Source organism: Chiloscyllium plagiosum, unplaced genomic scaffold (assembly GCF_037043375.1).
Source record: "Chiloscyllium plagiosum isolate Xiang-an unplaced genomic scaffold, Cpla_swu_hap1 HiC_scaffold_1, whole genome shotgun sequence".
Taxonomy (NCBI): Eukaryota; Metazoa; Chordata; class Chondrichthyes; order Orectolobiformes; family Hemiscylliidae; genus Chiloscyllium; species Chiloscyllium plagiosum.
In genome coordinates, this window is record NW_028270139.1 from 117,703,057 (window position 1) to 117,730,664 (window position 27,608).

The 27,608-nt window shown below is 44.1% G+C and overlaps 1 protein-coding gene across 3 annotated transcripts in view; it reads left to right on the forward strand.

Moving 5' to 3' along the window:
• Window positions 1-27,608, forward strand: part of dnai1.2 (dynein, axonemal, intermediate chain 1, paralog 2) — a 294,979-nt gene that overhangs the window by 19,280 nt on the left and 248,091 nt on the right. For all 3 annotated transcript variants that reach the window (XR_015757982.1, XM_087990134.1, XM_043683992.2), the window contains 2 exons: window positions 5,975-6,055; window positions 14,048-14,174. Coding sequence is in view for 2 of the 3 variants with exons in the window: in XM_087990134.1 (XP_087846260.1) it covers window positions 5,975-6,055; window positions 14,048-14,174 (208 nt within the window). In the remaining variant the exon portion in view is untranslated. The remainder of the gene's footprint in view (window positions 1-5,974; window positions 6,056-14,047; window positions 14,175-27,608) is intronic.

Consider the following 27,608-nt stretch of genomic DNA (forward strand, 5'->3'; position numbering starts at 1 on the left):
GTCACCTTGTTGGGTGTTTACTACTATAGGCCCCCCAATAGCAGCAGAGATGTGGAGAAACAGATTGGGAAACAGATTTTGGAAAGGTGTGCAGAAGCCACAGGGTCGTAGTCATGGGTGACTTCAACTTCCCAAATATTGATTGGAAGCTCTTTAGATCAAGTAGATTGGATGGGGCGGTGTTTGTGCAGTGTGTCCAGGAAGCTTTTCTAACGCAGTATGTAGATTGTCCAACCAGAGGGGAGGCCATATTGGATTTGGTACTCGGTAATGAACCGGGACAAGTGGTGGGCTTGTTAGTGGGTGAACATTTTGGTGATGGTGACCACAATTCTGTGACTTTCACCTTGGTTATGGAGAAAGATAGGTGCGCACAACAAGGTAGATTTTATAATTGGGGGAAGGGAAATTACGATGCTGTAAGGCAGGATTTGAGGAGCATACGTTGGGAGCATAGGCTGTCAGGGAAGGATGTGGTGGAAAGGTGGAACTTTTTCAAAGAGCAGATACGACGTGTCCATGATATGTATGTACCTATCAGGCAGGAAAGAAATGGTCGTGTGAGGGAGCCTTGGTTGATGAGAGAGGTTGAATGTCTGGTAAAGAGGAAGAAGGAGGCTTACATAAGGTTGAGGAAACAGGATTCAGACAGAGCAGTGGAGGGATACAGGATAGCCAGAAGGGACCTGAAGATAGGGATTAGGAGAGCTAAGAGAAGGCATGAAAAATTGTTGGCGGATAGGATCAAGGATAACCCCAAGGCATTTTATGCATATGTGAGAAACCTGAGAATGACGAGAACGAGGGTAGGTCCGATCAAGGACAGTAGTGGGAGACTGTGTATTGAGTCGGAAGAGATAGGAGAGGTCTTGAACAAGTACTTCTCTTCAGTATTTACGAACGAGAGGGACCGTATTGTAGAAGAGGAGAGTGTGAAATGGACTGGTAAGCTAGAAGAGATACCTGTTAGGAAGGAAGATGTGTTGGACATTTTGAACAACTTGAGGATAGACAAGTCCCCCGGGCCTGACGGGATATATCCTAGGATTATGTGGGAAGCAAGAGAGGAAATTGCAGTACCGTTGGCAATGATCTTCTCGTCTTCACTGGCAACGGGGGTGGTACCAGGGGACTGGAGAGTAGCGAATGTTGTGCCCCTGTTCAAAAAAGGGAATAGGGATAACCCCGGGAATTACAGGCCTGTTAGTCTTACGTCTGTGGTAGGCAAAGTAATGGAAAGGGTACTGAGGGATAGGATTTATGAGTATCTGGAAAGACACTGCTTGATTAGGGACAGCCAGCACGGATTTGTGAAGGGTAGGTCTTGCCTTACAAGTCTTATTGAATTCTTCGAGGAGGTGACCAAGCATGTGGATGAGGGTAGAGCAGTGGATGTAGTGTACATGGATTTTAGTAAGGCATTTGATAAGGTTCCCCATGGTAGGCTTATGCGGAAAGTCAGGAGGCATGGGATAGAGGGAAATTTGGCCAATTGGATAGAAAACTGGCTAACCGGTCGAAGGCAGAGAGTGGTGGTAGATGGTAAATATTCAGCCTGGAGCCCAGTTACAAGTGGAGTTCCGCAGGGATCAGTTCTGGGTCCTCTGCTGTTTGTAATTTTTATTAATGACTTAGATGAGGGAGTCGAAGGGTGGGTCAGTAAATTTGCAGATGATACGAAAATAGGTGGAGTTGTGGACAGTGAGGAGGGCTGTTGTCGGCTGCAGAGGGACTTAGATATGATGCAGAGCTGGGCTGAGGAGTGGCAGATGGAGTTCAACCCTGCCAAGTGTGAGGTTGTCCATTTTGGAAGAACAAATAAGAATGTGGAATACAGGGTTAATGGTAGGGTTCTTAGTCAGGTGGAGGAACAGAGGGATCTTGGGGTCTATGTACATAGATCTTTGAAGGTTGCCACTCAGGTGGATAGAGTTTGTAAGAAGGCCTATGGAGTATTATCGTTCATTAGCAGAGGGATTGAATTCAAGAGTCGTGAAGTGATGTTGCAGCTGTACAGGACTTTGGTTAGGCCACAGTTGGAGTACTGTGTGCAGTTCTGGTCGCCTCACTTTAGGAAAGATGTGGAAGCTTTGGAGGGGGTGCAGAGAAGATTTACCAGGATGTTGCCTGGAATGGAGAGGAAGTCGTACGAGGATAGGTTGAGAGTTCTCGGCCTTTTCTCGTTGGAACGGCGAAGGATGAGGGGTGACTTGATAGAGGTTTATAAGATGATCAGAGGAATAGATAGAGTAGACAGTCAGAAACTTTTTCCCCGGGTACAACAGAGTGTTACAAGGGGACATAAATTTAAGGTGAAGGGTGGAAGGTATAGGGGAGATGTCAGGGGTGGGTTCTTTACCCAGAGAGTGGTGGGGGCATGGAATGCGCTGCCCGTGGGAGTGGTAGAGTCGGAATCATTGGCGACCTTTAAGCGGCATTTGGATAGGTACATGGATGGGTACTTAATCTAGGTTAGAAGTTCAGCACAACATCGTGGGCCGAAGGGCCTGTTCTGTGCTGTATTGTTCTATGTTCTATAAGATGAAGAGGGCAGATGAATGTGTGGCTGAGGAGTTGGTGCAGGGGGTAGGGATTGACATTTTTAGATCATTGGGATCTCTTCTGGTGCAGAAGTGACCTGTATAAGAAGGAACTGTTGCACTTGAACAGGAGATGGACCAATTTCTTGGCAAAGATTTGTGGAGCTATTCAGGAAGATTCAAACTAGTCTGGCAGGGTTGTGGGACTCTTAGCAGTTATGAGGCAAGAGAGAAGGTTGAAGCTGATTGAAAAGGTTTAGGGAACAAGTTAAATAGACAAGGCAGGCAAGAGCATAGCAGGCAACCAAAGATTGATGGATGAAGGTACAGAGGTCTGACAGGAAAGGCAGATGAAATCAGGGCATGGATACGAACATGGGACTGGAATATCATAGCTATTATAGAGGGTGGGACCGGACTTGCATCTCAATATTTGGGGGTGTAGATACTATAGGACGGTTAGGAAGGGAGGCAAGAGAGGAATGGGAGTGGTGTTTTTGATTAGGGATAACATTATGGCATTACTTAGAGAGGATATTTCTGGGAGATCATCCAGTGAAACTATATGGGTGGAACTGAGAAATAAGAAGACAGTGATCACCTTTATTGGATTGTACTATAGACCCCCAATAGTCAGCGAGAAATTGAGGAGGAAATATGGAGAGAGATCTCAGATATTTGTTAGAGAAATAGGGTTGTAATGGTGGGGGATTTAAACTTTCCAAAGATATACTAGGACTGCCATAGTATTAAAGGCTTGGATGGGGAGGAATTTGTTAATTGTATCCAAGGAAAGTTTCTCAAGCAAGTAGATATACCTACTAGAGAAGGAGCAAAATTTGACCTTCTCTTGGGAAATAAGGCAGGGAAAACGACCGGGGTGTTGGTGGGGGTACACTTTGGGAGCTGTGACCATAATATAATTAGTTTTAAAATAGTTCTGGGAAAGGATAGATTTGGCCTACAAGTTAAAGTTCCAAATTGGGGCAAGGCCAATTTTGACAGTATTAGACAGGATCTTTCAAAAGTTGATTGGGGAAGGCTGTTTTCAGGTAAAGGGATGTCTAAGAAGTGGAGTCTTTCAAAAGTGAGATAACAAGAGTTCAGGGTCAACATGTTCCTATATTGTAAGGGGCAAGGCTGATGGAATAGGGAACACCTTTTGACTCGAGATATTGACACTTTGGTCAATAAAAAGGAGGCATATGTCAGGTATAGACAGACAAGTGAATCCCTTGAGGAGTATGGGGTGTAGGGATTCACTTAAGAGAGAGATCAGGAGGACAAAATGGGGACATGAGATAGCTTTGGTAGATAAGGTTAAGAAGAATCCAAAGAGATTCTACAAGTATATTAAAGGCAAAAGATTAACTAGTGAGAGAATTGGCTTCCTTAAAAATCAACGAGGTCATCCATGTGTGGAACAAGAGATGGGTGAGATCCTAAACAAATATTCCATGGCAATATTTACTGTAGAAAAAGACATGGAAGCTATGAAACTCGGGGAAATAAATAGTGATGTCTTAAAAAGAGATCATATTACAGAAGAGGATGTCTTAAATGCATAAAGATAGAAATATCTCCAGGACCTGATCAGGTGTATCCCAGGACTTTGTGGAATGCAAGGGAAGAAATTGGTGGCCCTGAGCAGAGATATTTGTATCATTGACAGCCATGGATGAGATGCTGGAAGACTGATGAGGCTATTTAAGAATATCTGCATGGAAAAGCCAGGGAACAAGAGACTGGAGAGGCTGACATCAATGATGGGTAAGTTGTGGGAGGTGCTAATGAGATGCAAGATCTACATACATTTGGAAAGGCAAGGATGTATTAATGATAGTCAGCATGGCTTTGTTCATGGGAAATATTGTCTCACAAACTTGATTGAGTTTTTTTGCATAGGTAACTAAAGATAGATGAAGGAGTGGTAGATGTTGTCTACATGGACTTTAGCAAGGCTTCTAATAAATTTTTGCACAGTAGACTGGATATTAAGTTCGATCACATGGAATCCAGGGAGAGCTAGACAATTGGATATAAAATTGGCTTGTTGGTAGAAGACAAAGGGTGTTGGGAGAGAGTTAGTATGACCTGTGACCAGTGGTAAGTCACAACCATTGATGCTGGGCCCACTGTTGTTCATCAAATCTCTAAATAATTTGGATGAGAATCTAAGAGGTAGGGTTAGTAAGTATGCAGATACCACCAATTTTGGTGTCATAGTAGACAGTGAAGAAAGTTATCTAAGGTACAACAAGGGTTTAATTTAGGTGTTGCAATTTGGGAAGACAAACCTGGACAGGACTTATACAGTTATTGATAGTGCCCTGGAGAATGTTGTCGAACAGAGAGGTCCAGGGTGCAAGTAAATAGTTCCTTGAAAGTGGCATCACAGGTAGACAGGGCGGTGAAGAAGGCATTTGACATGCTTGCCTACATCAGTCAGAGCATTGAGTATCATGTTACAGCTGTACAAGACATTGCTGAGGCTACATTTGGGGTACTGCATGCAATCTAGTCATCCTGCTTTAGGAAGGATATTATTAAACTGAAACGGCTGCAAAAGAGATTAACAAGGATGTTACAGAGACTGGAGGACTTATATAGAGAGGCTGGATAGCCTGGGTCTTTTTTCCTCTGGAGTGTCAGAGGCTGAAGGACAATCTTATACAGGTTTATAAAATCATCCGGGGTGTAGATAAGGTGAGTAGTCAAGGTCTTTTCCCAGGGTAGGGGAGTCTAAAACTAGAAAGCATAGTTTTAAGTTGAGAGAAGAAAGATTTAAAAGGGACCTGAGGGGCAAGTTTTTCACACAGGGAATGTGCGTGTATTGAACGAGCTGCCAAAGGAAGGGGTGGAGTAGAATTATAACATGTAAAACATTTGGACAGGCACATGGTTAGGAAAGGTTTAGAGAGAAATGGGCCAAATGCAGGCAAATGGTACTTGTTCAGGATGAGAAACTTGTTTGGCATGGGCGGGTTGGGCTGAAGGGCTTGATACCATGCTGTATGACTCTATGATTCTAGAAGCAGGCAACAGTGTTCTTCACTCTCTTCTCCTGATGTTCCTTTTTCCCCATCCACACAGACGGGTGAGGGTTTACATTTCGGGCACCCGTCTTCTGGTGCAGTCCCTCTTCTTCTCATTATAGGCAATCTTATCAAGCAGTAAGAGAAAGGGAAGGATTGAATGTGATGGCAATGCGTGCACTTTGTGAACATGCATAAACATAGGCATTCCTCTGCAGTAGGTAAAAGAAGTGCATTGCCTGGGATTTGAACGTTGGCTGTGTAAGGAATCATAAAGAGTTTGAGAAACATTCTGCAATGTGTTAGTCTTGTATTTTGTGAGTGAGGATGGGAACTTAAAACAAGAAAGCAAGGATGACTTGCTTTATATTGAAATTTCAAATGTACTCTGTATTTTAGGAATTAAAAGAAGAAATTACTCGTGTTCTTACAGCTGATAACCCCCACGCTCCTGAAAATATTGTGAGATTCAGCTTTAAAGTGAGTAATGTAATTATGTAAATTGCATGCATATTTTGTGTAATAATAATTAATATGTATATTCAGAAATTTTTGACAGAAACTTCGATCACAATTAGATCACATGTAATACAAAGAGAACTAGTCATTTGAATACAGAGTTGGCTTGAAGGTAGAAGACAGAGGTTGGCGGTGGAGGGTTGATTTTCAGAGTGGAAGCTTCTGACCAGCGGTGTGCCACAAGAATCAGGGTTGGATCCACTGCTTGTCGTCATTTATATAAATGATTTGGATGTGAGGTTAGTAAGTTTGGAGGTACGGTTAGTAAGTTTGCTGTTGACACTAAAATTGGAGGTGTAGTGAACAGCAAGGATCTTGATCTGATGGGCCAATGGGCCAAGGAGTGGCAGATGGAGTTTAATTAAGGTAAGTGTGAGGTACTGCATTTTGGAAAGACAATTCAGGGCATGAATTATGCACTTAATGGTAAGGTGTTGGGGATTGTTACTGAACAAAGAGACGTTTGAGTAAAGGTTCATAGTTCCTTGAAAGTGGAGTCACAGGTAGATAGGATAGTGAAGAAGGAGTTTGGTATGCTTTCCTTTATTGGTCAGGGCATTTAGTTCTAGGAGTTGGGAGGTCATGTTGCAGCTGTACAGGACATTGGTTAGGCTTGCTAATAGCATACACCAGTCAATCCCTGCTATAGGAAGGATATTGTGAAACTTGAAATGGTTTAGAAAAGATTTACAAGGATGTTGCCAGGGCTGGAGGGTTTGATCAATAGGGAGAAGCTGAATAGGCTGGGGCTATTTTCCCTGGAGCATCGGAAGCTGAGAGGTGACCTTTTGGAGGTTTATAAAATCATGAGGGGCATGGATATGGTAAATAGACAAGGTCTTTTCTCTGAGGTGGAGGAGTGCAAAACTGGAGGGCATAGATTTAGGGGGAGAGGGGAAATATTTAGAATGGACTTTAAAGGGCAACTTTTTCAAGCAGAGGGTGAAGCATGTATAGAATGAGCTGCCAGAAGAAGTTGTGGAGGCTGGTACAAAAGCATCCAGATGGTTCTATGAATAGGAAAGGTTTGAAGGGATATGAGCCAAATGCTGGCAATAGGAAATAAATTTATTTAGGATATCTGGTTGGCGTGGATGAATGGACTAAAGGGTCTGCTTCCATGCTGTACATCTCTATGACTATGATTCTAAAGGCTGATATCCATAGGTTGGAAACTCTGACCGTATATGGTCAAATATATATCAAATTAAAATAATATAGTATATTTCCAAAGTCCTCAAACATGTTGGCTGACAAATTGGGCTTAATAACACCTTTTCTGGTTACAGTAAGTGCTTTTAGGGATCCAATAAGTTGTATCTGTTGTACACGCACATTTTTGACACAATGTATGTGAGATGACATCTGGAAAAGGCATTAATCCATATATAGTGAATTTTCATTGCAAGTATGTAGAATAGGTAGATCATGAAGTCAACCAATGTAAAATGCTGATCAGATTCCAGCACTACTGTCTTGGAACTTCATTTTCCAGTTAACATGCATTAAGCAGCATGAAGCATCTCTTTCCAGTATTAACTACTCAACAGTGTGTTGCTGATTGATTCTAATTGTCTTCGACAATTCTACAATCATAGAATCCTTATAGTGTGGAAGGAGGCCATTTGGCCAATTGAGTCCACACCAACCCTCTGAAGAGCATCCTCCAATCCTATCCCTGTAACCCTGCATTTCCCAAGGCTAATCCATCTAGCCTGCATATGGACTGTGGGAGGAAACCAGAGCACCCAGAAGAAACCCACACTGACATGGTGAGAATGTGCAAACTCCACACAGACAATCGCCCAAGGGTGGACTCGAACCTGGGTTATGGTGCTGTGATGCAGCAGTACTAACCACTGAACCACCATGCCACCCCATTTGGACAAGCATTTGTTGCTTTCTTTGGTTGTTAAAAGTTGCAAACGTTTACAGAATGATGTACTGAATAATATTTTGCTGACTTCCGTTAAGTTGTTCCCATACCTGAGGCATGATATTTACGTTATATTGCATGCTTTAACCAGTATGTTCTGTAATATTCTGTGCGTATCTTGAGTTTCTGAATGGCTCCAAAGAAATACAAGTCTGTCTCTCTCTTCCTTTTCTGATACACATAATTGATTATTGAATTTGTAACACAAAAACAATTATCTCACACAGAACAGTGGACATTATCAATTAGGCATGTTAGAAGTGATTATCACAAAATCTATTTAAATGCAGATGCAAGAAATTATTAGTACTTAGATTTGATTTGGAGAATTTTCAAGTCTTAAAGTAATAATCATAAATTCTATTTCATGAACTATACGGCAATAATGTAATGACAGTAAGACAAAATTTACATGTACGCATTAAAATAAGGTAAGGTTTCTGCATCAAGAATTCATTCACTGTGAGTTTCTGATGCTTCATTATTGTAGCACACCACCAAACATCATGTTAGACTCCTTCACATTAACTTTTCGATTCTGCTTCTTCTTCTTATACAGCTCCTTATGTTTGAGAATAACGTTTTCACCTTGGTTCAGTTGGTTCTAAATTGGCTGATGAGTTCAATGCAATATAGAATCATAGAATTCTTACAAGGCAGCTAGATGCCATTCGGCCCATTGAATCCACACTGACCCTCCGAAAAGCATCCCACCCATTTTCTTCCTGTAATCCCACATTGACCATGGCTAATTTACCTAGCCTGCACATCCCTGGACACGATGGGCAATTTAGCACGGCCAACCCACCTAACCTGCACATCTTTGGACTGTGGGAGGAAACCAGAACACCTGATGGAAACCCACGTAGACTTGGGAAGAAGGAGCAAACTGTGCAACGTGCAAGACAGTGATGCTTGAAGGATTGGATAGATAAGCTGACTGTGTCATTTTTACTCTCTCCAACATTCCCTTTGCCCCTCCACATTCCTGACAAAGTCTTTCATTTAATCAGTCACAAACCAGGGACTTCCATTAGTCAAATGGAATGTTTGACTTATCTAACAATGCTTTGAAGATATCCATTAAGTCTTTTGATAGTCCTTCTGGGAATCTCTTGCTGTGACTAAGTTCTATGTACATTAGTTGCTTCAGAAGCTTAATGTCAGGATGTGATGTGCACCACTGGGAAGAGCTGATTTTAAGTGTTAAGCATCTCAATGGTCTGCAGGTTAACTTGGGAGAAAATACTGCTCATGGACTGTCTTTGTTGCCACCAGATTTGCAAGATCTTGCAAAGGTAACACTTGAGGTATATCCAGTACTTTTGGGTCATTGCTACTTGGTAGATCATGACCTAAGTCTCTGATTTGAGCTAAAATAAAGAACTGCAGATGATGGAGATCTGAAACAAGCAAAACCAAAAGCATGAACAGAAGCAGAAATAAAATTGCTGGTTTTCCAGCAGTTCTGTTTCTGTTTGACTTTGGTTTTGAGATCCTTTCAGTCAAGCACTTCTTTTCTTCAGTGTAATAAAGTCCTGGCCAATATATTGGAGGCGATAAAGAATTTTATTGCCTTTAAAAAGAAGAGGCTCCCAAGATATGGGGAGTGCTTCATACTTTCCAGTATCGGACTGTTGATTTTAATCAGTTCAGAGTAGAGAGGACCAGCTGGAAGTGAACCTTAATTTTCTGGTTTTTAGTAAAAGGCCCATTTTCTCGTAATCTTTGGAGAAGGAATCAATAAACTCTTAGAATACAGTTTCTGGTGAGTGCAGGCACAAATGTCCTGCACATGCAAGAGATCAGTGACAAAAGTTGGAAGGACTTTGATTTCAGAGTGAATGTGGAAGAGGTTGAAGTTTCCCATCTGTTTCTTAAATTCCCTCCATACTTTCAGATAATGTGCTGGAGATTTGGTGTAGTATTACGAGAAAATGGGGACAAACGTTGGCGCTTGAAACCCTTGTCCGACCTCATGATGATAGGATCTGTGCTGGTTATTTACAGGAATGGATCCTCACCAATGGTTTCTGCTTATAGTTATCCCATGACATATTCGAGGAGAAAGTGAGGTCTGCAGATGCTGGATCACAAAGTTGAAACTTTATTGCTGGAACAGCACAGCAGGTCAGGCAGCATCCAGGGAACAGGAGATTCGACGTTTCGGGCACAGGCCCTTCTTCAGGAATGAGCAGAGAGTGTTCAGCAGGAGAAGATAAAAGGTAGGGAGGAGGGACTTGGAGGAGGGGCGTTGGAAATGTGATAGGTGGAAAGAGGTCAAGGTGAGGGTGATAGGTCGGAGTAGGATGGAGGCGGAGAGGTCAAGAAGAAGACTGCAGGTCAGGAAGGCGGTGCCGGGCTGGAGGGATCCGGCTGAGACAAGGTGGGGGGAGGGGGGATGAAGAAACTGGTGAAGTCCAAGTTCATCCCCTGCGGTTGGAGGGTTCCCAGTCGGAAGATAAGACGCTCCTCCTCCGACCGTCGGGTTGTTGTGGTTTGGCGGTGGATGAGTCCAATGACCTGCATATCCTCGGTGGAGTGGGAGGGGGAGTTGAAATCCCCGGTCCCCAACGCCTCATCTTCACCATGGACATCCAGTCCCTGTACACCTCCATCCCCCATCACGAAGGACTCAAAGCACTCCGCTTCTTCCTTTCCCGCCGTACCACCCAGTACCCTTCCACCGACACCCTCCTTCGACTGACCGAACTGGTCCTCACCCTGAACAACGTTTCTTTCCAATCCTCCCACTTTCTCCAAACAAAAGGAGTAGCCATGGGCACCCGCATGGGCCCCAGCTATGCCTGCCTCTTCGTAGGGTATGTGGAACAATCCATCTTCCGCAACTACACTGGCCTGACCCCCCACCTGGACAGTCTCGGACTCCTCCCTCCCCTTCCTAGACCTTTCTGTTTCTATCTCAGGCGACCGAATCAACACGGACATCTACTACAAACCAACCGACTCCCACAGCTACCTGGACTACACCTCCTCCCATCCTGCCCCCTGTAAAAACGCCATCCCATTCTCCCAATTCCTTCGTCTCCGCCGCATCTGCTCCCAGGAGGACCAGTTCAAAATACGTACAACACAGATGGCCTCCTTCTTCAAGGACCGCAATTTCGCCCCCGACGTGGTCGACGGTGCCCTCCACCGCATCTCCTCCACTTCCCGCTCCTCCGTCCTCACCTACCACCCCACCAATCTCCATGTACAGCACATCATCCGCCGTCACTTCCGCCACCTCCAAACAGACCCCAGCACCAAGGATATATTTCCCTCCCCTCCCCTATCAGCTTTCCGTAGAGACCACTCCCTCCGCGACTCCCTTGTCAGATCCACACCCCCCACCGACCCAACCTCCACTCCCGGCACCTTCCCTTGCAACCGCAGGAGGTGCAACACTTGCGCCCACACCTCCCCCCTCACTTCTCTCCAAGGCCCCAAAGGAAACTTCCATATCCGCCACAGATTCACCTGCACCTCCACCCACATCATCTACTGCATCCGCTGCAGCCGGTGTGGCCTCCTCTATATTGGGGAAACAGGCCGCCTACTTGCGGAGCGATTCAGAGAGCACCTCTGGGCCACCCGGACGAACCAACCCAACCAAAATGTAGCACAGCATTTCAACTCCCCCTCCCACTCCACCGAGGATATGCAGGTCATTGGACTCATCCACCGCCAAACCACAACAACCCGACGGTCGGAGGAGGAGCGTCTTATCTTCCGACTGGGAACCCTCCAACCGCAGGGGATGAACTTGGACTTCACCAGTTTCTTCATCCCCCCTCCCCCCACCTTGTCTCAGCCGGATCCCTCCAGCCCGGCACCGCCTTCCTGACCTGCAGTCTTCTTCTTGACCTCTCCGCCTCCATCCTACTCCGACCTATCACCCTCACCTTGACCTCTTTCCACCTATCACATTTCCAACGCCCCTCCTCCAAGTCCCTCCTCCCTACCTTTTATCTTCTCCTGCTGAACACTCTCTGCTCATTCCTGAAGAAGGGCCTGTGCCCGAAACGTCGAATCTCCTGTTCCCTGGATGCTGCCTGACCTGCTGTGCTGTTCCAGCAATAAAGTTTCAACTCCCATGACATATTTTCAATGTCAGCCTCAGTACTCTGACCTGAGCTTTTTAATCAAACAAAAGATATTGTAAAGGGGGATGATAAAATTATTCTTCCATTTAAATTATCAGTTTTGACACTTTTGATAAAGAGCTTGAAAGAACTACAGTTCAAACATCACATTGGAACTGCCAAAAGACAACCATAAATTGTTCCCTTCCCAAAAAATCTTGAAATCCATATACTGCATCCATATTCAGTGGAAGGGTAGTGTTATTATATTGCCACTGGTTTTGATCATGAAACCATTGTCATAAAAACCCATCTGTCGATTAGGGAAGGGATAAAAAACATGATCTGACCTACATGTAATGTCAACAGTGTAGTTGACTCTTAGCTGCTGACTTAAATGGCCCTAGCAAGCAATTCAGTTGTACCAACTAGAAAACCTCAAAAAAAGAATTAAAACCATCTGGCATAGACTAATGCTCTGGAAACAATAATGCTCCCTTTACCCTATGATGTCCTCTTTGACAACATTTACATGCTAATGCTAAAATTGGGAGAGCTGTTTCACTGACTAATCAAACAAGAGCCTGACATAGTCGTCCTTATGGTATCCAACTTTACATACAATGACCAAGACAACATAATCACCTGGCTTTGTTCTGTCCCACCAACACTCAACAGAGGTGGTCGCGAAGTGATATGCAGTCAGGAGGCAATTGTCCTGGAAGTCCTCAAAACTGACAGTGGACTGCACAATTTCTCATATTCAAACATAGGCAAGGAAGCCTTCTGCCAATTACCATGTACATACTCCCAACCCCAAACCATCCTTTTAGCTGATGAATCAGTACTCCTCCATATTAAACATTGTGAGGGGTGACACAGTGGTCAGCACAGCTGTCTGACAGCACCAGGACTGGGTTCAATTCTGGTCTCTGGTGACTATGTGAAGATTGCACACCTTCTGCATGCCTGCGTGGATTTCCACCATGTGCATGGTTTCATAGTCCAAAGATTATGTGGATTAGACATGCTAAATTGCCCTGTAGTGTCCAAGGATATGCAGGCTAAGTGGATTAGCCATAGTAATGTGGGTTTACGGGGATGGGTAGGGGGATCCTCTTTGGATGATTGGTGTAGACTTGATGAGCCAAAAGTCCGCTCTGTGCACTGTAGACAATTATTCTATGGTCATTTGGAGAAAGCACTGTGGGTGGCAAGGCTCAAAACATACTCTGTGTTCGAGACTTTAATGCATACCACCAAGAATAGCTTGACAGCAACACCACTGACCGACTAGTTGAGTCCTAAAGAACTAGGACTCAACTAAAGAACATCTACATGTTCCCCTGCAAGTTACTCTCTATCCATACATTGCTATGCCTTTAGCGTCACTAGGTCTTGATCCTGAAACTCCCTATTTAATGGCAACCAAGGTCTACTTAGAACAAATGGACTGCAGCAGTTTATGAAAGCAGTTCACCACCACTAGGGCAACTAGGGATGGACATTAAATGCTGGCCTAGCCAGCGATGTTCACATTCCCATGAATGAATACTAAAAAAAAAATCAATAAGGAGTGTTTTGAAAGTCATATTTTCCTTAAGGACTAGGAAAACAGTACAGAGCATACCGAGCAAATAATCCTTCAGAAAGCATTGAATATGTAAGTTTTGGTCATTTCTTTAATCTGTTATTCATATTAAAGCTAATGACGTATAAGGTAATTTTAGAGAAGCATTAGTCAAAGTTTGACTATTTAGACACTTTTTTTATATACATTTATTTTTGACAAAACTTTCAGTATTTGTAGTGAAATCATAAATACATTCAGTATTCACAATGTGGTTTCGCTACAGGTTTTCATATTCTTCATCATCATTATTTTTACCAGTAAGATGAATTGGTAACTCACCATTTTCTTTTGCATTAAAGGAAAGGGCTTATAAGCAAGTCCCAGTGATCAGCCAGATGGCCATTCATTTTGCACGTGATGGAAACCTACTGCACAAAGATTCAGATGAAGCAAAACGTCAGCAATCTAGAGGGAAACTTTCTGAAGGTACTTATATATTTTTTTAAGTTGAGCACCAAAAAAAAAAAAATATTTCTGATTTGGAAGACGGTTCAGTGGAGTGGGTTGGTGTGGTAGCTTTTTAGCTTAATTGGTGTGCATACCATAATGAGGAAAACTCCTTCCTGCTTACACAAAGGATTACAAGTTAATGATTTTTGGCAGTTTCAATGCATTTATTGGGATGTCTGGTTGGCATGTACAAGTTGGACTGAAGGGTCTGTTTCCATGCTGTATGACTCTTTGACTTCTATGTGTCCACATTGCAAAATTGGCAACTATTCTGCATTATATTACACTAAACTGTTGCATCTTCCACTATTATTAATGACATCTGATCCAATTTTTGATGTTTTCTTTGTTTTCATAATGGGAATAGAATGTATATGAAAATAGGTTTTCATCATTTGCAATATCCAGTTCATTTATCTTGCAGTACAATTTACTTAAAGACAAAATAATTCAGAAGATGACAATAGATATAACACTGTTTCTTAAATAAATGAAGTCAGATGACCGCCCAAAATGACAATTTAATTCAGAAGAAAATTGTTAGTGACAAGAACTAATCTACTCCATTAAAATTATCTGCAAATTTTGAATTATACACATTATATTGGTATGTGAGTATTCTTTGTGCAGAATGAACAGATCAGAACATGAGAACATGATTACAGAGCAAAATCAGTGAACCTGCTTATCAAACAGAGAGCTAAACCCAAAAGAAATTGTCTGTTGGATAATCAAACATTAACTTTGGAGACCCTGTCTTCAACCTGTGCAGCCTTTGAGTGCAACATCTGACATTGTTGAAGCATCAGATTTACCTTTAAAAGGCTCACCTTCATCCCCCTCCGTCCACGCAGGACTCTCCTTCACCCCCCTCCGTCCACGCATCAATGAATTTAATACATGCCGTGATGTCGAACAATTCTTCCGCTGACTCTGCCTCCGAGCTTACGTTCACAATCAGGACTCCCGCCCACCTTCCGAGGACTCCTTCGCCCACCTCCAACACTGCATCCACCTGGACACCCCGCGCTAGCCTATTACCTGCCCTCGACCTCTTCATTTCCAACTGCCGCCGGGACATTAACCGCCTCAACCTGTCTACCCCCCTCCCCCACTTCAACCTCTCACCATCACAACGCACAGCCCTCCAATCCCTCTGCTCCAATCCCAACCTCACCATCAAGCCAGCAGATAAAGGGGGCGCAGTGGTAGTCTGGCGCACTGACCTCTACACCACTGAAGCCAAACGCCAACTTGAGGACACCTCTTCCTACCGCCCCCTCGACCATGACCCCACCCCCCCCATCACCAAACCATCATCTCCCAGACCGTACAGAACCTCATCACCTCAGGAGATTTCCCACCCACAGCTTCCAACCTCATAGTCCGGGAACCCCGCACTGCCCGGTTCTACCTCCTTCCCAAGATCCACAAGCCTGACCACCCTGGCCAACCCACTGAACTCATCTCTACCTACCTCGACACTGTCCTATCCCCCTAGTCCAGGAACTCCCCACATACATTCGAGATACCACCCACGCCCTCCACCTCCTCCAAGACTTCCGTTTCCCCGGTCCCCAATGCCTCATCTTCACCATGGATATCCAATCCCTCTATATCTCCATCCCCCATGACCAGGGCCTCCAAGCCCTCCGTTCTTTCCTCTCCCGACATCCCCAACAATACCCTTCCACCGACACTCTATTCGTTTGGCCGAACTGTTCCTCACTCTTAACAGTTTCTCCTTCGAATCCTCCCACTTCCTCCAGACTATACGGGTAGCCATGGGCACACGTATGGGCCCCAGCTATGCCTGTCTCTTTGTTGGCTACGTAGAACAGTTGATCTTCCGTAATTACACCAGCACCACTCCCCACCTCTTCCTCCGCTACATTGATGACTGCATTGGTGCCACTTCGTGCTCCCGCCAGGAGGTTGAGCAATTCATCAACTTCACCAACACATTCCACCCTGACCTTAAATTTATCTGGACCATCTCTGACACCTCCCACCCCTTCCTGGACCTCTCCATCTCCATTAATGACGACCGGCTTGACACTGACATTTTTTACAAACCCACCGACTCCCACAGCTACCTGGACTACACCTCTTCCCACCCTACCTCTTGCAAAAATGCCATCCCATATTCCCAATTCCTCTGCCTCCGCTGGATCTGCTCCCAGGAGAACCAGTTCCACCACAGAACAGACCAGATGGCCTCCTTCTTTAGAGACTGCAATTTCCCTTCCCACGTGGTTAAAGATGCATCTAATGCATCTCGTCCACATCCCGCACCTCCGCCCTCAGACCCCACCCCTCCAACCATAACAAGGACAGAACGCCCCTGGTGCTCACCTTCCACCCTACCAACCTTCACATAAACCAAATCATCCACCGACATTTCCGCCACCTCCAAAAAGACCCCACCACCAGGGATATATTTCCCTCCCCACCCCTTTCCACCTTCCACAAAGACCGTTCCCTCCGTGACTACCTGGTCAGGTCCACGCCCCCCCTACAATCCACCCTCCCATCCTGGCACCTTCCCCTGCCACCACAGGAACTGCAAAACTTGCGTCCACACGTCCTCCCTCACCTCCATCCAAGGCCCTAAAGGAGCCTTCCACATCCATCAAAGGTTTACCTGCACATCCACTAATATCATTTATTGTATCCGTTGCTCCCGATGCGCTCTCCTCTACATTGGGGAGACTGGACGCCTCCTAGCAGAGCGCTTTAGGGAACATCTCTGGAACACCCGCACCAATCAACCACACCGCCCTGTGGCCCAACATTTCAACTCCCTCTCCCACTCTGCCGAGGACATGGAGGTCCTGGGCCTCCTTCACTACCTCTCCCTCACCACCAGACGCCTGGAGGAATTTCACCTCATCTTCCGCCTCGGAACACTTCAACCCAGTGTATCAATGTGGACTTCAACAGTTTCCTCATTTCCCCTTCCCCACCTCACCCTAGTTCCAAACTTCCAGCTCAGCACTGTCCCCATGACTTGTCCTACCTGCCTATCTTCTTTTCCACCTATCCACTCCACCCTCCTCCCTGACCTATCACCTTCATCCCCTCCCCCACTCGCCTATTGTACTCTATGCTACTTTCTCCCCACCCCCACCCTCCTCTAGCTTATCTCTCCACGCTTCAGGCTCTCTGCCTTTATTCCTGATGCAGGGCTTTTGCCCAAAACGTCGATTTTACTGCTTCTCGGATTCTGCCTGAACTGCTGTGCTCTTCCAGCACCAGTAATCCAGAATCTGGTTTCCTGCATCTCCAGTCATTGTTTTTACCCCGTTTTTACCTTTAAAAGATAACAGTCTACTTAGAGACGTGACTGCCACCTAGTGCTGTGTTAATGGATTTGGTTGAAGCATCTGAAAAAGATTTAATCAAATTCAAATTTTATGGAGAGATTGTTATCACATAAGGAGACACAAGATGTATAGGATCAGATTGAATTTTGAACAGTGACTTAAATGGTGACATTTCTTGAAAGTTTTAATATTTTTCTGTTTTATAACAAGCCCTGTTTTTAAAAAAAAGTGAATTCACTACAACAAGGCAAAACAACATGAGAATGGATGCACCGGAATCAGAGATTCAGAACAATTTTCAGTGGAACAGATGATTTAATTGTCTTCATTTTTAATTAAATCAGCACTACTCATTAAATGGGAAAACTGGAGTCACCTATTCAATACCAGGCCCTGATATGACCACTACATGATCACTTCACCACAGGCAATTGAAGCTCCTGAAAAATTAGAAATTTAGCTTTTTTGACACTATTACTCATATCAATGCAAAATTGGATTTTATGTTCCAAATGTTTGAGAACAGAACACCGGTGTTGAGCACTAAAAACCCTCCTAATCAGCAAGCATGGTGGGCAGGAAATGTTTGGTTGGTTCAAAATTGAAGTGTGCAACCACTTCTCTATAATCTGCATTAGGAGCCATTAAAGAAGTCCTTATGGGAATAAAGACTTTACTTAGTTTCTTTGATTTTGGTATGCCCCACTGCCTGACCTGCAGTGATGAACTTGCTCATGAACACTGAGCTAATTGAAGAAAGGACACCATGCTACCTTGATTTAAAGAAATTACTGAAAACTTTTTTGTTAAGTCAAACTGCTGGCTTCCATCTATTTTATAGGATAATTTGCCACACAGGAAAATGTACTTTGTATCCAAAGAACAGCATATTACACTGCAGTTGATTGCTTGAGAAAAAGTTTAAACGTAGTTAGAGGTAGTCTCATGAGGCTGCCTCCATGGTCAGAAGAGGAGGAACAGTAAAGAAGCTAGCAGAGAGCTGGAGCAGCTGACACAATGGAAGAGAAAGAGGCATTGCACAGATCGCAAAAAAGTCTGAGATCAGTGCTGGAGAAATCCAGCAGTTCTGACATGAGTCTGATATGACTCTTATTCAGAACCTGAACTGATTACACCTGTCCTATTATACCATCGTGCCATTCCCAGATATATCAATGTCTCTTTCTGCAGGCATAGAAAAAGATAGTTATGGCAGTTTGAGGCCAGCTTTCTGAGCCCCAGGAAATTCCTTCAGTATTTCCTCAGTACAGTGTCCTGTGCTAAACCATACTCCAAGATGGTGGCACTGACAAGGTAGGGCCCATCCACTCTGGATGGCTGCTTCCTCCATTCTTTCCTTTTTGTCTTCTTGCTTTATCTTTTTCTTCATCATCTTTCTGTCTGCTGCAGTAGAGGAGGTGTCATTGCAGAGGGAAGCAGCCGTACTGGGACTCTTGGCGAGGTGGGCACCTGGCCTGGCGGCGGAACCAGGGATTCCTGGTTGTGGTATGCCTGGAGTGGGGATTCCAGATATCAGTGAGGCAGCTGCTGAAGTGGTGGTCATGTAGTATGCCCAAATTGGGGATTCCAGGTATCGGTGAGGCGGTGACTTCAGCAGAGCCAAGTACTCCTGGTTGCTGTTAAACCAGAGAGGGGACTCCTGATTATCAGCATGGTCATGATGGCACCTCCTGGTTCTCATAGGCCTGGAGCTAGGGTCTCCTGGTTGCCGGCGTGACAGCAGTGGAGCAGAGCGAGAGATTCCTGGTTGCAGGATGAGTGTGGTTCTGGCATCAGTGGCTCATTAGCAGAGTTGGCCCAGTGATGAGATGATGGTGCCTAAAGAGTGGTGACTCGAATGGTGGTGGGTCCATGCTGATGGTGGCACGGATGTCGTTGGTCTGTCAGCTCAGAGCTTGGGATTCATGGTGGAGACAGTGGAACGAAGATGGACTTTCTTTCAATGTTGTCTTTTTATTCTTTCAATTCTTGAAGGATTGGAATGGCACCAGATTGTAGTGACAGTTGAAACTTTTCAGTGTGTTTTACCCTATTCATTGTTTCATACAAGTGACAATAAATCATCATTTAGCCCCTTATCAATGACATTCTCTCCATCATAAAAGCTAGAAGAAATGATTACACAGTTTGTAGTTTCTTTTGTAATCCTCAGATAATGAAGCAGACCATGCCCACATACAGCAAAAGCTGGGTAGCATTCAGGCTTGGATTCATCAGTGGTGAGAAACATTCATGTTGCGCACATGCCTGGTAATGACTACCTTAAACAAGGGAGAATATAACACACTCCCCTTCACATGCAACAGTATCAACATTCTGATAGTTACTATTGACCAGAAATTTAACAGGATCAATATTTAAATACTACAACTACAAAAACAGATTAAAAATTGGGAATTCTATGTCAAGTAACTCACTTCCTTGCTTCCCAAAGCCATAGAGTTGTTTAAATTGCCACTCGGCTTTCTTTTTCAAGTATCTTTCAATGGACTGTGAACTTCGCTGCCAAGCCATAATTTGATGCTCAGTGCCACTTGCCTTGAGAGTTCATTGACCTGCCATTTACAAGGCATAAGTGTGATGAAATACTCTTATTTGAATGAATGTAGCTCCAAACACAGCTCTACATCTTCTAAGGTAAACCAACTTGTTGATCGGAGTCACTTAGGCATGAACTCCTTTTATCATTGATGTACAGTTATAGCAGTGTGTACCATCTACAAAATACATTGCAACAATTTACCCGCAAACTCTAACAGCAACTTTCAAATCCAAAACTTCAATATCTAAAGGGCAAGGGCAGCAGATGCAATGAAACACCATCACCTGCAGGTTTCCCTCCAAGTTATACAAAATCCTGACCAGCAACTGTATCACCGGTCTTCCACTGCCATTAGGTCAAAGACCTGAAACTTCCTTGCTAACAGTGCACCATTAACCTACACCAGATAGGCTTATGTTGTTCATGAAACTGTCTTACCACTACCTTCTCAAGATTAGAGTGGTGCTGGAAAAGCACAGCAGGTCAGGCAGCATCCTAGGAGCAGGAAAATCGACGTTTCGGGCAAAAGCACTTCATCAGGAATGAGGCAGGGAGCCTCCGGTGTAGCGAGATAAATGGGAGGGGTGTGTGGCTGGAGAGAAGGTAGCTAAGAATGCAATAGGTGTGCACCTCCACCCACTTATTGTACTCTTAGCTACCTTCTCCCCAGCCCCACAGCCCCACCTCTCCTCCCATTTATCTCTCCACCCCGGAGGCTTCCTGCCTCATTCCTGATGAAGGGCTTTTGCCCGAAACGTCGATTTTTCTGCTCCTTGGATGCTGCCAGAGAGGAGAAATTGGACATTTTGTACTGCTGCACAATTTAGAGTAACGTACCACCCATTTACTTTTGCACTAGGATGCATCACTGTGCAACGACTCTGGTAGCCACACAATCAAGAAGACAGTTCTACCAATACAGAAACTATGACTACTCATTGTTACTGGAATCAGAAATACATTGATTTATTGGTTATCACGATGAGTCATATTCTGTAACTCAAAGGGCTATCAACCCAGCTTTGCTGAACCAACAGTGCAAATACATGTTTTGGGATGAAGCCGGATTGTTTTTTTTGCCAAACTGCAAGAGAAACTCCATAGGTCCGGCTGCACATGTGGAGAGCAAGCAGAGTCAACATTTTGGGTCCACTGACCTTTCCTCAGAACGAGTTAATTCTGTTTCTCTGTACACAGATGCTGCCAGACCTGCTGATTTCTCCTGCAGTTTCCATTTTTGTTATGGATTTCCAGCATCCACTGTTATTGGTTTTATTTTGTGTTGTCTGTATCAGAGGTAGAAATTGTGGGACCCTGTACAAAAACATTTATATTATCCATAACTACAGGCGAGTGCTGGACAATTGGAGAGTGGCTAATGTTATGCCGTTGTTTAAGAAGAGATGTAAGGAGAAGCCTGGGAACTATAGGCCTGCGAGTTTGGCTTTGGTGGGAGGCAAGCTTTTGGAAGTGATTCTGAAAGATAAAACTTATATGCATTTGGAGAGGCAAGGAATGATTAGGGATAGTCAGCATGGTTTTGTGTGAGGAAAATTGTGTCTCACAAACTTGATTGAATATTTTGAGGAAGTAACCAAGTAGATTGATGAGAGCAGAGCCTTTGACAAATTTCACATGGTAGACTAATTAGCAAAGTTCGATCATATGGGATTCAGGATACGTTTACCAATTGGATACAAGATTTTTTTAATGACAAGAGGCAGAGAATAATGGTGGAGGATTGTTTTTCAGACTGGAGGTCTGTGACCAGCAGTGTTCCACAGGGATCGGAGCTGGGTTCACTTTTGTTTGTAATTTATGTAAATGATTTAGATGAGAATATAGAAGGCATAGTTAATAGGTTTGTAGGTGATATCAGCATTGGTGGTATAGCGGACAGTAAAGAAGGACATTTAAGATTATAGAGATTTTGTTCAATTGGGTCAATGGGCTGAAGAGTGAAAGATGGAATTTAATTTGGATAAATGCAAGGTATGCATTTTGGTAAAACAAGGGTAGCGGTTAATAGTCGAGAATGTATTGCTGGAAAAACACAGCAGGTCAAGAAGCGTCTGAGGAGTTGGAGAAACAGTGCTTTGAGCCGGAGCCCTTCATCAGTCATTCCTGATGAAGGGCTCCGGCCCGAAACGTCGATTCCCCTGCTCCTCGGATGCTGCCTGACCTGCTGTGCTGTTCCAGCAACACACTCTCGACTCTGATCTCCAGCATCTGCAGACCTCACTTCCTTTGTATACAGTTTATAGTTGAACCCTGTGTAATTTTGTAGCACAGAGAGACGTAAGGGTTCAGGAACATAATTCTTTGAAATTTGCATTTAACACACTTGCCTTCATTGCTCAGACCTTTGAGTATAGGAGTTGGGATGTTATATGGAATCTCAAGATGAGGGGGGATATTTTTAGGTGAGAGGAGCAAGATTTAAAGAAGATATCAGAGGCAACTGTTTTGAACACACAGTGGTTCCTGTGTGGAATGAACTTCCAGAGGAAGTGGTGGATGCAGGTAGAACTACAATGTTTAAAAAACATTTAGATAAGTAGATGAATAAGAAATATTTGGAGGGATATGGGCCGAGTACAGGCATGTGGGGCTAGTTTTGTCTGGGACTATGGTCAGCATGGATTGTAGAACCAAAGGGTCTGTTTCTGTGCTGTATGACTCTATGAGTCATCAGTTTGTGGAGTATACAGAGACTACAAGCACAGTTGTGGTGTCGGTGGCACGATGGCTCATTGGTGAACACTGCTGCCTCACAGCTCCAGGGACTCAGGTTCAATTCCAGCCTCGAGTGACTATCTGTGTGGAGTTTGCACATTCTCCCTGTGTCTGCGTGGGTTTCCTCCGGGTGCTCCAGTTACGTCCCACAGTCCAAAGATATGCAGGTTAGGTGAATTGGCCATGCTAAATTGCCACATAGTGTCCAGGAATATGTAGCCTATGTGCATTAGTCAGTGGAAATGTAGAGTAATAGGATAGGAGAATAAATCTGGGTGGGATACTCTTCAGTCGGTAGGTGTGGACTTTTTGGGCCGAAGGGCCTGTTTTCACAATGTGGGGATTCTATGATTCTTTGAAAATGTATCAGATGTAATGCATCAATTTAATTACATGTCTTTATTCATTCACTCCCTCACCACTCAAACACAGTAACAGCAATGTGTACTATCTACGTAAAATACGCTGCAACAATTATTTGGGTAGATGGGCATAGACTGGGTGACTGCTTTACAAAACACCTCTGTTCTCTCCACAGAAAACATAGAGTTTCCTGCCACTTCAACACACCACCTTGTTCCCTTACCATTCCCTGTCTCATGCTTGCTGCAGTGCTCTCTTGCAGCTCAGCACAAGCTGGAAACACAGCACCTTATTTTCCACTTGGGAACTCTACAGTCTTCTGGACTCAGTATTGAGTTCAACAACTTTAGGGCTTGAGGCATCTTCTCCCATGTCCTTACCCCACACACCAGGTCTTGCCATCACAAAGTCTGCGATTACATACAACCTATTGTTCACACTAATTGTCCTCAATAATAGCTATTCATTCTCTGAGGCTGACTGTTATCCACTTCTTTTTCTGTCCAACTGTTCTTCCCTCCCCTTGGGCTCTGTCTCCACCTACCATTTACTCCTTACCCCCTCTCCTGACCCGAACTTTTGCATTAAAAGCAAAAGGGTCACTGAACCCGAAACGTTAACTCTGATTTCTCTCCACAGATACTGCCAGATCTGCTGAGTTTTTCGAGCAATTTCTGTTTATGTTTCTGACTTCCAGCATCTGCCGTTCTTTCAGTTTTTATTTTATTGATAATGCGCATTCGGCGATGGTAATACCTTTGAAGGTAAGTATGACGGTTGGATCTTTCTTGTTGGAGAAGGTCATTACTTGACTTTTGTATCATGCAAATATTGCTTGTGACTTATCAGCCTGAACGCTGTTCAGGGGTCTTGCTGCTTTGGGACATGATGCTTCAGTATCTGAGGATTGCGAATGGTACTGAACATTGTGCAGTCATTAGTGAACATCCCTACCCTGACCTTCATCTTCAGAAGACTCCATTTTCATTTAGAGTCATGGAGTCAGAGATGTACAGCGCGGGAACAGATCCTTTGGTCCAACTCGTCCATGCCGACCGGATATCCTAACCTAATCTAATCCCATTTGCCAGCACTTGGCCCATATCCCTCTTAACCTTTCCTATTCATATACCCCTCAGGATGCCTTTTAAAAGTTGTAATTGTACCAGCCTCCACCACTTCTTCTGGCAGCTCATTCCATACATACAGTACCCTCTGCATGAAAAAGCTGCTCCTTACATCCCTTTTAAATTTTTCCCCTCTCACCCTAAACCTATGCCCTCTAGTTCTAGACTCTCCCATCCCAGGGAAAAAAAAAACCTTCTCTATTTACCCTATCCATGCCCCTCATGATTTTATAATCCTCTATGAGGTCACCCCTCAGCCTCTGATATTCCAGGGAAAACAGCCCCAGCCTATTCAGCTTCACCCTATAGCTTAAATCCTACAACCCTGGCAACATCATTGTAAACCTTTTCTGAACCCTTTTGAGTTTCACAACAGCTTTCCAATATGTGGGAGACCAGAATTGTACACAGTATTCCAAAAGTGGCCTAATCAATGTCCTGTACAGCCGCAGCTCCTATACTAAACGCACTAACCAATAAAGGAAAGCAAACCAAATGCCTTCTTCACTATCCTATCTACCTGCAACTCCATTTGCAATGAACTATGAACCTGCACTCCAAGGTCTCTTTGTTCAATAATATTCCCCAGGACCTTACCATTAACTGTATAAGTCCTGCCTTGATTTGCCTTTCCAAAATGCAGCACCTCACATTTATCTAAATTGAATTCCATCTGCCATCCCTCAGCCCATTGGCCCATCTGATCAAGATCCTTTTGTACTCTGAGGTGACCTTCTTTGATGTCCACTACACCTCCAATTTTGATGTCATCTGCAAACCTACTATGACCATACCTCCTATGTTCACATCCAAATCATATATATAAATGACGAAAAGTGGACCCAGCACTAATCCTTGTGACACACCAGGCCTTCAGTCTGAAAGGCAACCCTCTACCACCACCCTCTGTCTTCTACCTTTGAGCCAGTTCTATATCCAAATGGCTAGTTCTTCCTGTATTCCATGAAATCTAACCTTGCTAACCAGTCTACCATGAGGAACCTTGTCAAACACCTTACTGAAGTCCATGCAGATCACATCCACCACTCTGCCCTCATCAATCCTCTTTGTTACTTCTTCCTATGCACAAAGCCATGTTAACTATCCCTAATCAGTCCTTGTTTTTTAAATACATGTAAATCATGTCCCTCAGGATTCCATCCAACAACTTGCCACCACTGATGCCAGGCTTACCTGTCTTAAGTTCCCTGGCTTGTCCTTATCACCTTTTTTAAATAGTGGCACTACATTAGCCAAGCTCCAGTCTTCCAGCACCTCACCTATGACTAGCGATAATACAACTATCTTAACAAAGGGCCCAGTAATTACTTCCTTAGCTTCCAGCAGAGTTCCAGGGCACACCTGGGGATTGATCCACCTTTATGCATTTTAAGAGATCCAGCACCTCCTCCTCTATAATATGGACATTTTTCAAAATTCACCATCTATTTCCCCACATTCTGTATCTTCCATGTCCTTCTCCACAGTAAACTCCTGCACCACGTCCCCTACAGTTTCACACATAGGCTACCTTGCTGATCTTTGAGGGGTGCTATTCTCTCCCTATTTATTCTTTTGCCCTTACTGTATTTATAGGATCCCTTTGGATTCTCCTTAACCCTATTTGCCAAAGTTATCTCATGTCCCCTTTTTGCCCTCCTGATTTCCCTCTTAAATATACTGCTACTGCCTTTATACTCTTCTAAGGATTCATTTGACCTGACATATGCTTCCTTCTTTTTCTTAACTAAAACCTCAATTTCTTTCGTCATCCAGCACTCGCTACACCTACCAGCCTTTCTTGCGCTCTAACAGGAATATACTTTCTCTGGACTCCTGTTATCTCATTTTCCAGGTGTCCCTTTACCTGCAAAAATCTGCCCCCAAACAACTTTTGAAAGTTCTTGCCTAATACCGTCAAAATTGGCCTTTCTCCAATTTAGAACTTCAGCTTTTAGGTCTGGTCTATCCTTTTCCACCACTATTTTAAAACTAATAGAATTATGGTCGCTGGCCCCAAAGTGCGCTCCCACTGACATCTCAGTTACCTGCCCTGCCTTATTTCACAAGAGTAAGTCAAGGTTTGTATCTTCTGTAGTAGGTACATTCACACACTGAATCAGAAAATTGTCTTGTACACACTTAGCAAATTCCTCTCCATCTAAACTCTTAACACAATGGCAGTCCCAGTCTATGTTTGGAAAGTTAAAATGCCCTACCATAACCACCTATTATTCCTACAGATCACTGAGATCTCCTCACAAATTTGTATCTCAATTTCCCGCTGACTATTGAGGGGTCCATAATACCATCCCAATAAGGTGATCATTCCTTTCTTATTTCTCAGTTCCACTCAAATAACTTCCCTGGATACATTCCCAGGAATATCCTCCCTAAGTACAGCGTAATGCTATCCCTTATCAAAAGCCCCACTCCACCTCCTCTTTTGCCCCCCCTTTCTGTCCTTCCTAGAGCATTTGTATCCTGGAACATCAAGCTGCCATCCCTGTCCATCCCTGAGCCATGTCTCTGTAATTGCTATGACATCATAGTCCCATGTTCCTAACCATGCTGTTAGGCCTTTTGCATTGAAGTAAATGCAGTTTAATTTATCAGTCCTACCTTGTTCTCTGCTTTGTTCCTGCCTGCCCTAACCGTTTGACTCCTTTTCCCAACTGTACCAGTCTCAGATTGATCTCTTTCCTCACTATCTCCCTGGATCCCACACCCCTCCTTACTAGTTTAAATCCTCCCCAGCAGCCCTAACAAATCTTCTTTCCAGTATATTAGTCCCCTTCCAATTCAGGTGCAAACTGTCCTTCTTGTACAGGTCACTTCTACCCCCAGAAGAGATGTCAATGATCCAAAAATATGAACCCATCTCCCCTGCACCAACTCCTCAGCCACGCATTCATCTGCTCTATTCTCCTATCGCTGCCCTCACTTGCTTGTAGCACTGGGAATAATCTAGGTATTACTACCCTCGAGGACCTCCTTTGTAATCCCTGCCTAACTTTCCACATTTGCTCTTCAGAATCTCATCCTTTTCCCTTCCTATGTCATTAGTTCCAATGTGTACAATGACATTCTGCTGGTCCCACTCCCCTTTGAGAACATTCTGCGCTCTCTCCAAGATGTCCTTGACTTTGGTACCAGGGAGGCAACACACCATTTTTATTTCTTGCTGCCAGCCGCAGAAACATCTGTCTGTGCCTCTGACCAAAGAGTTCCCTATCACAATCGATTGCTTGGAATCTGACGAACCCCTCATTACATTACAGCCATTCTTAGTACC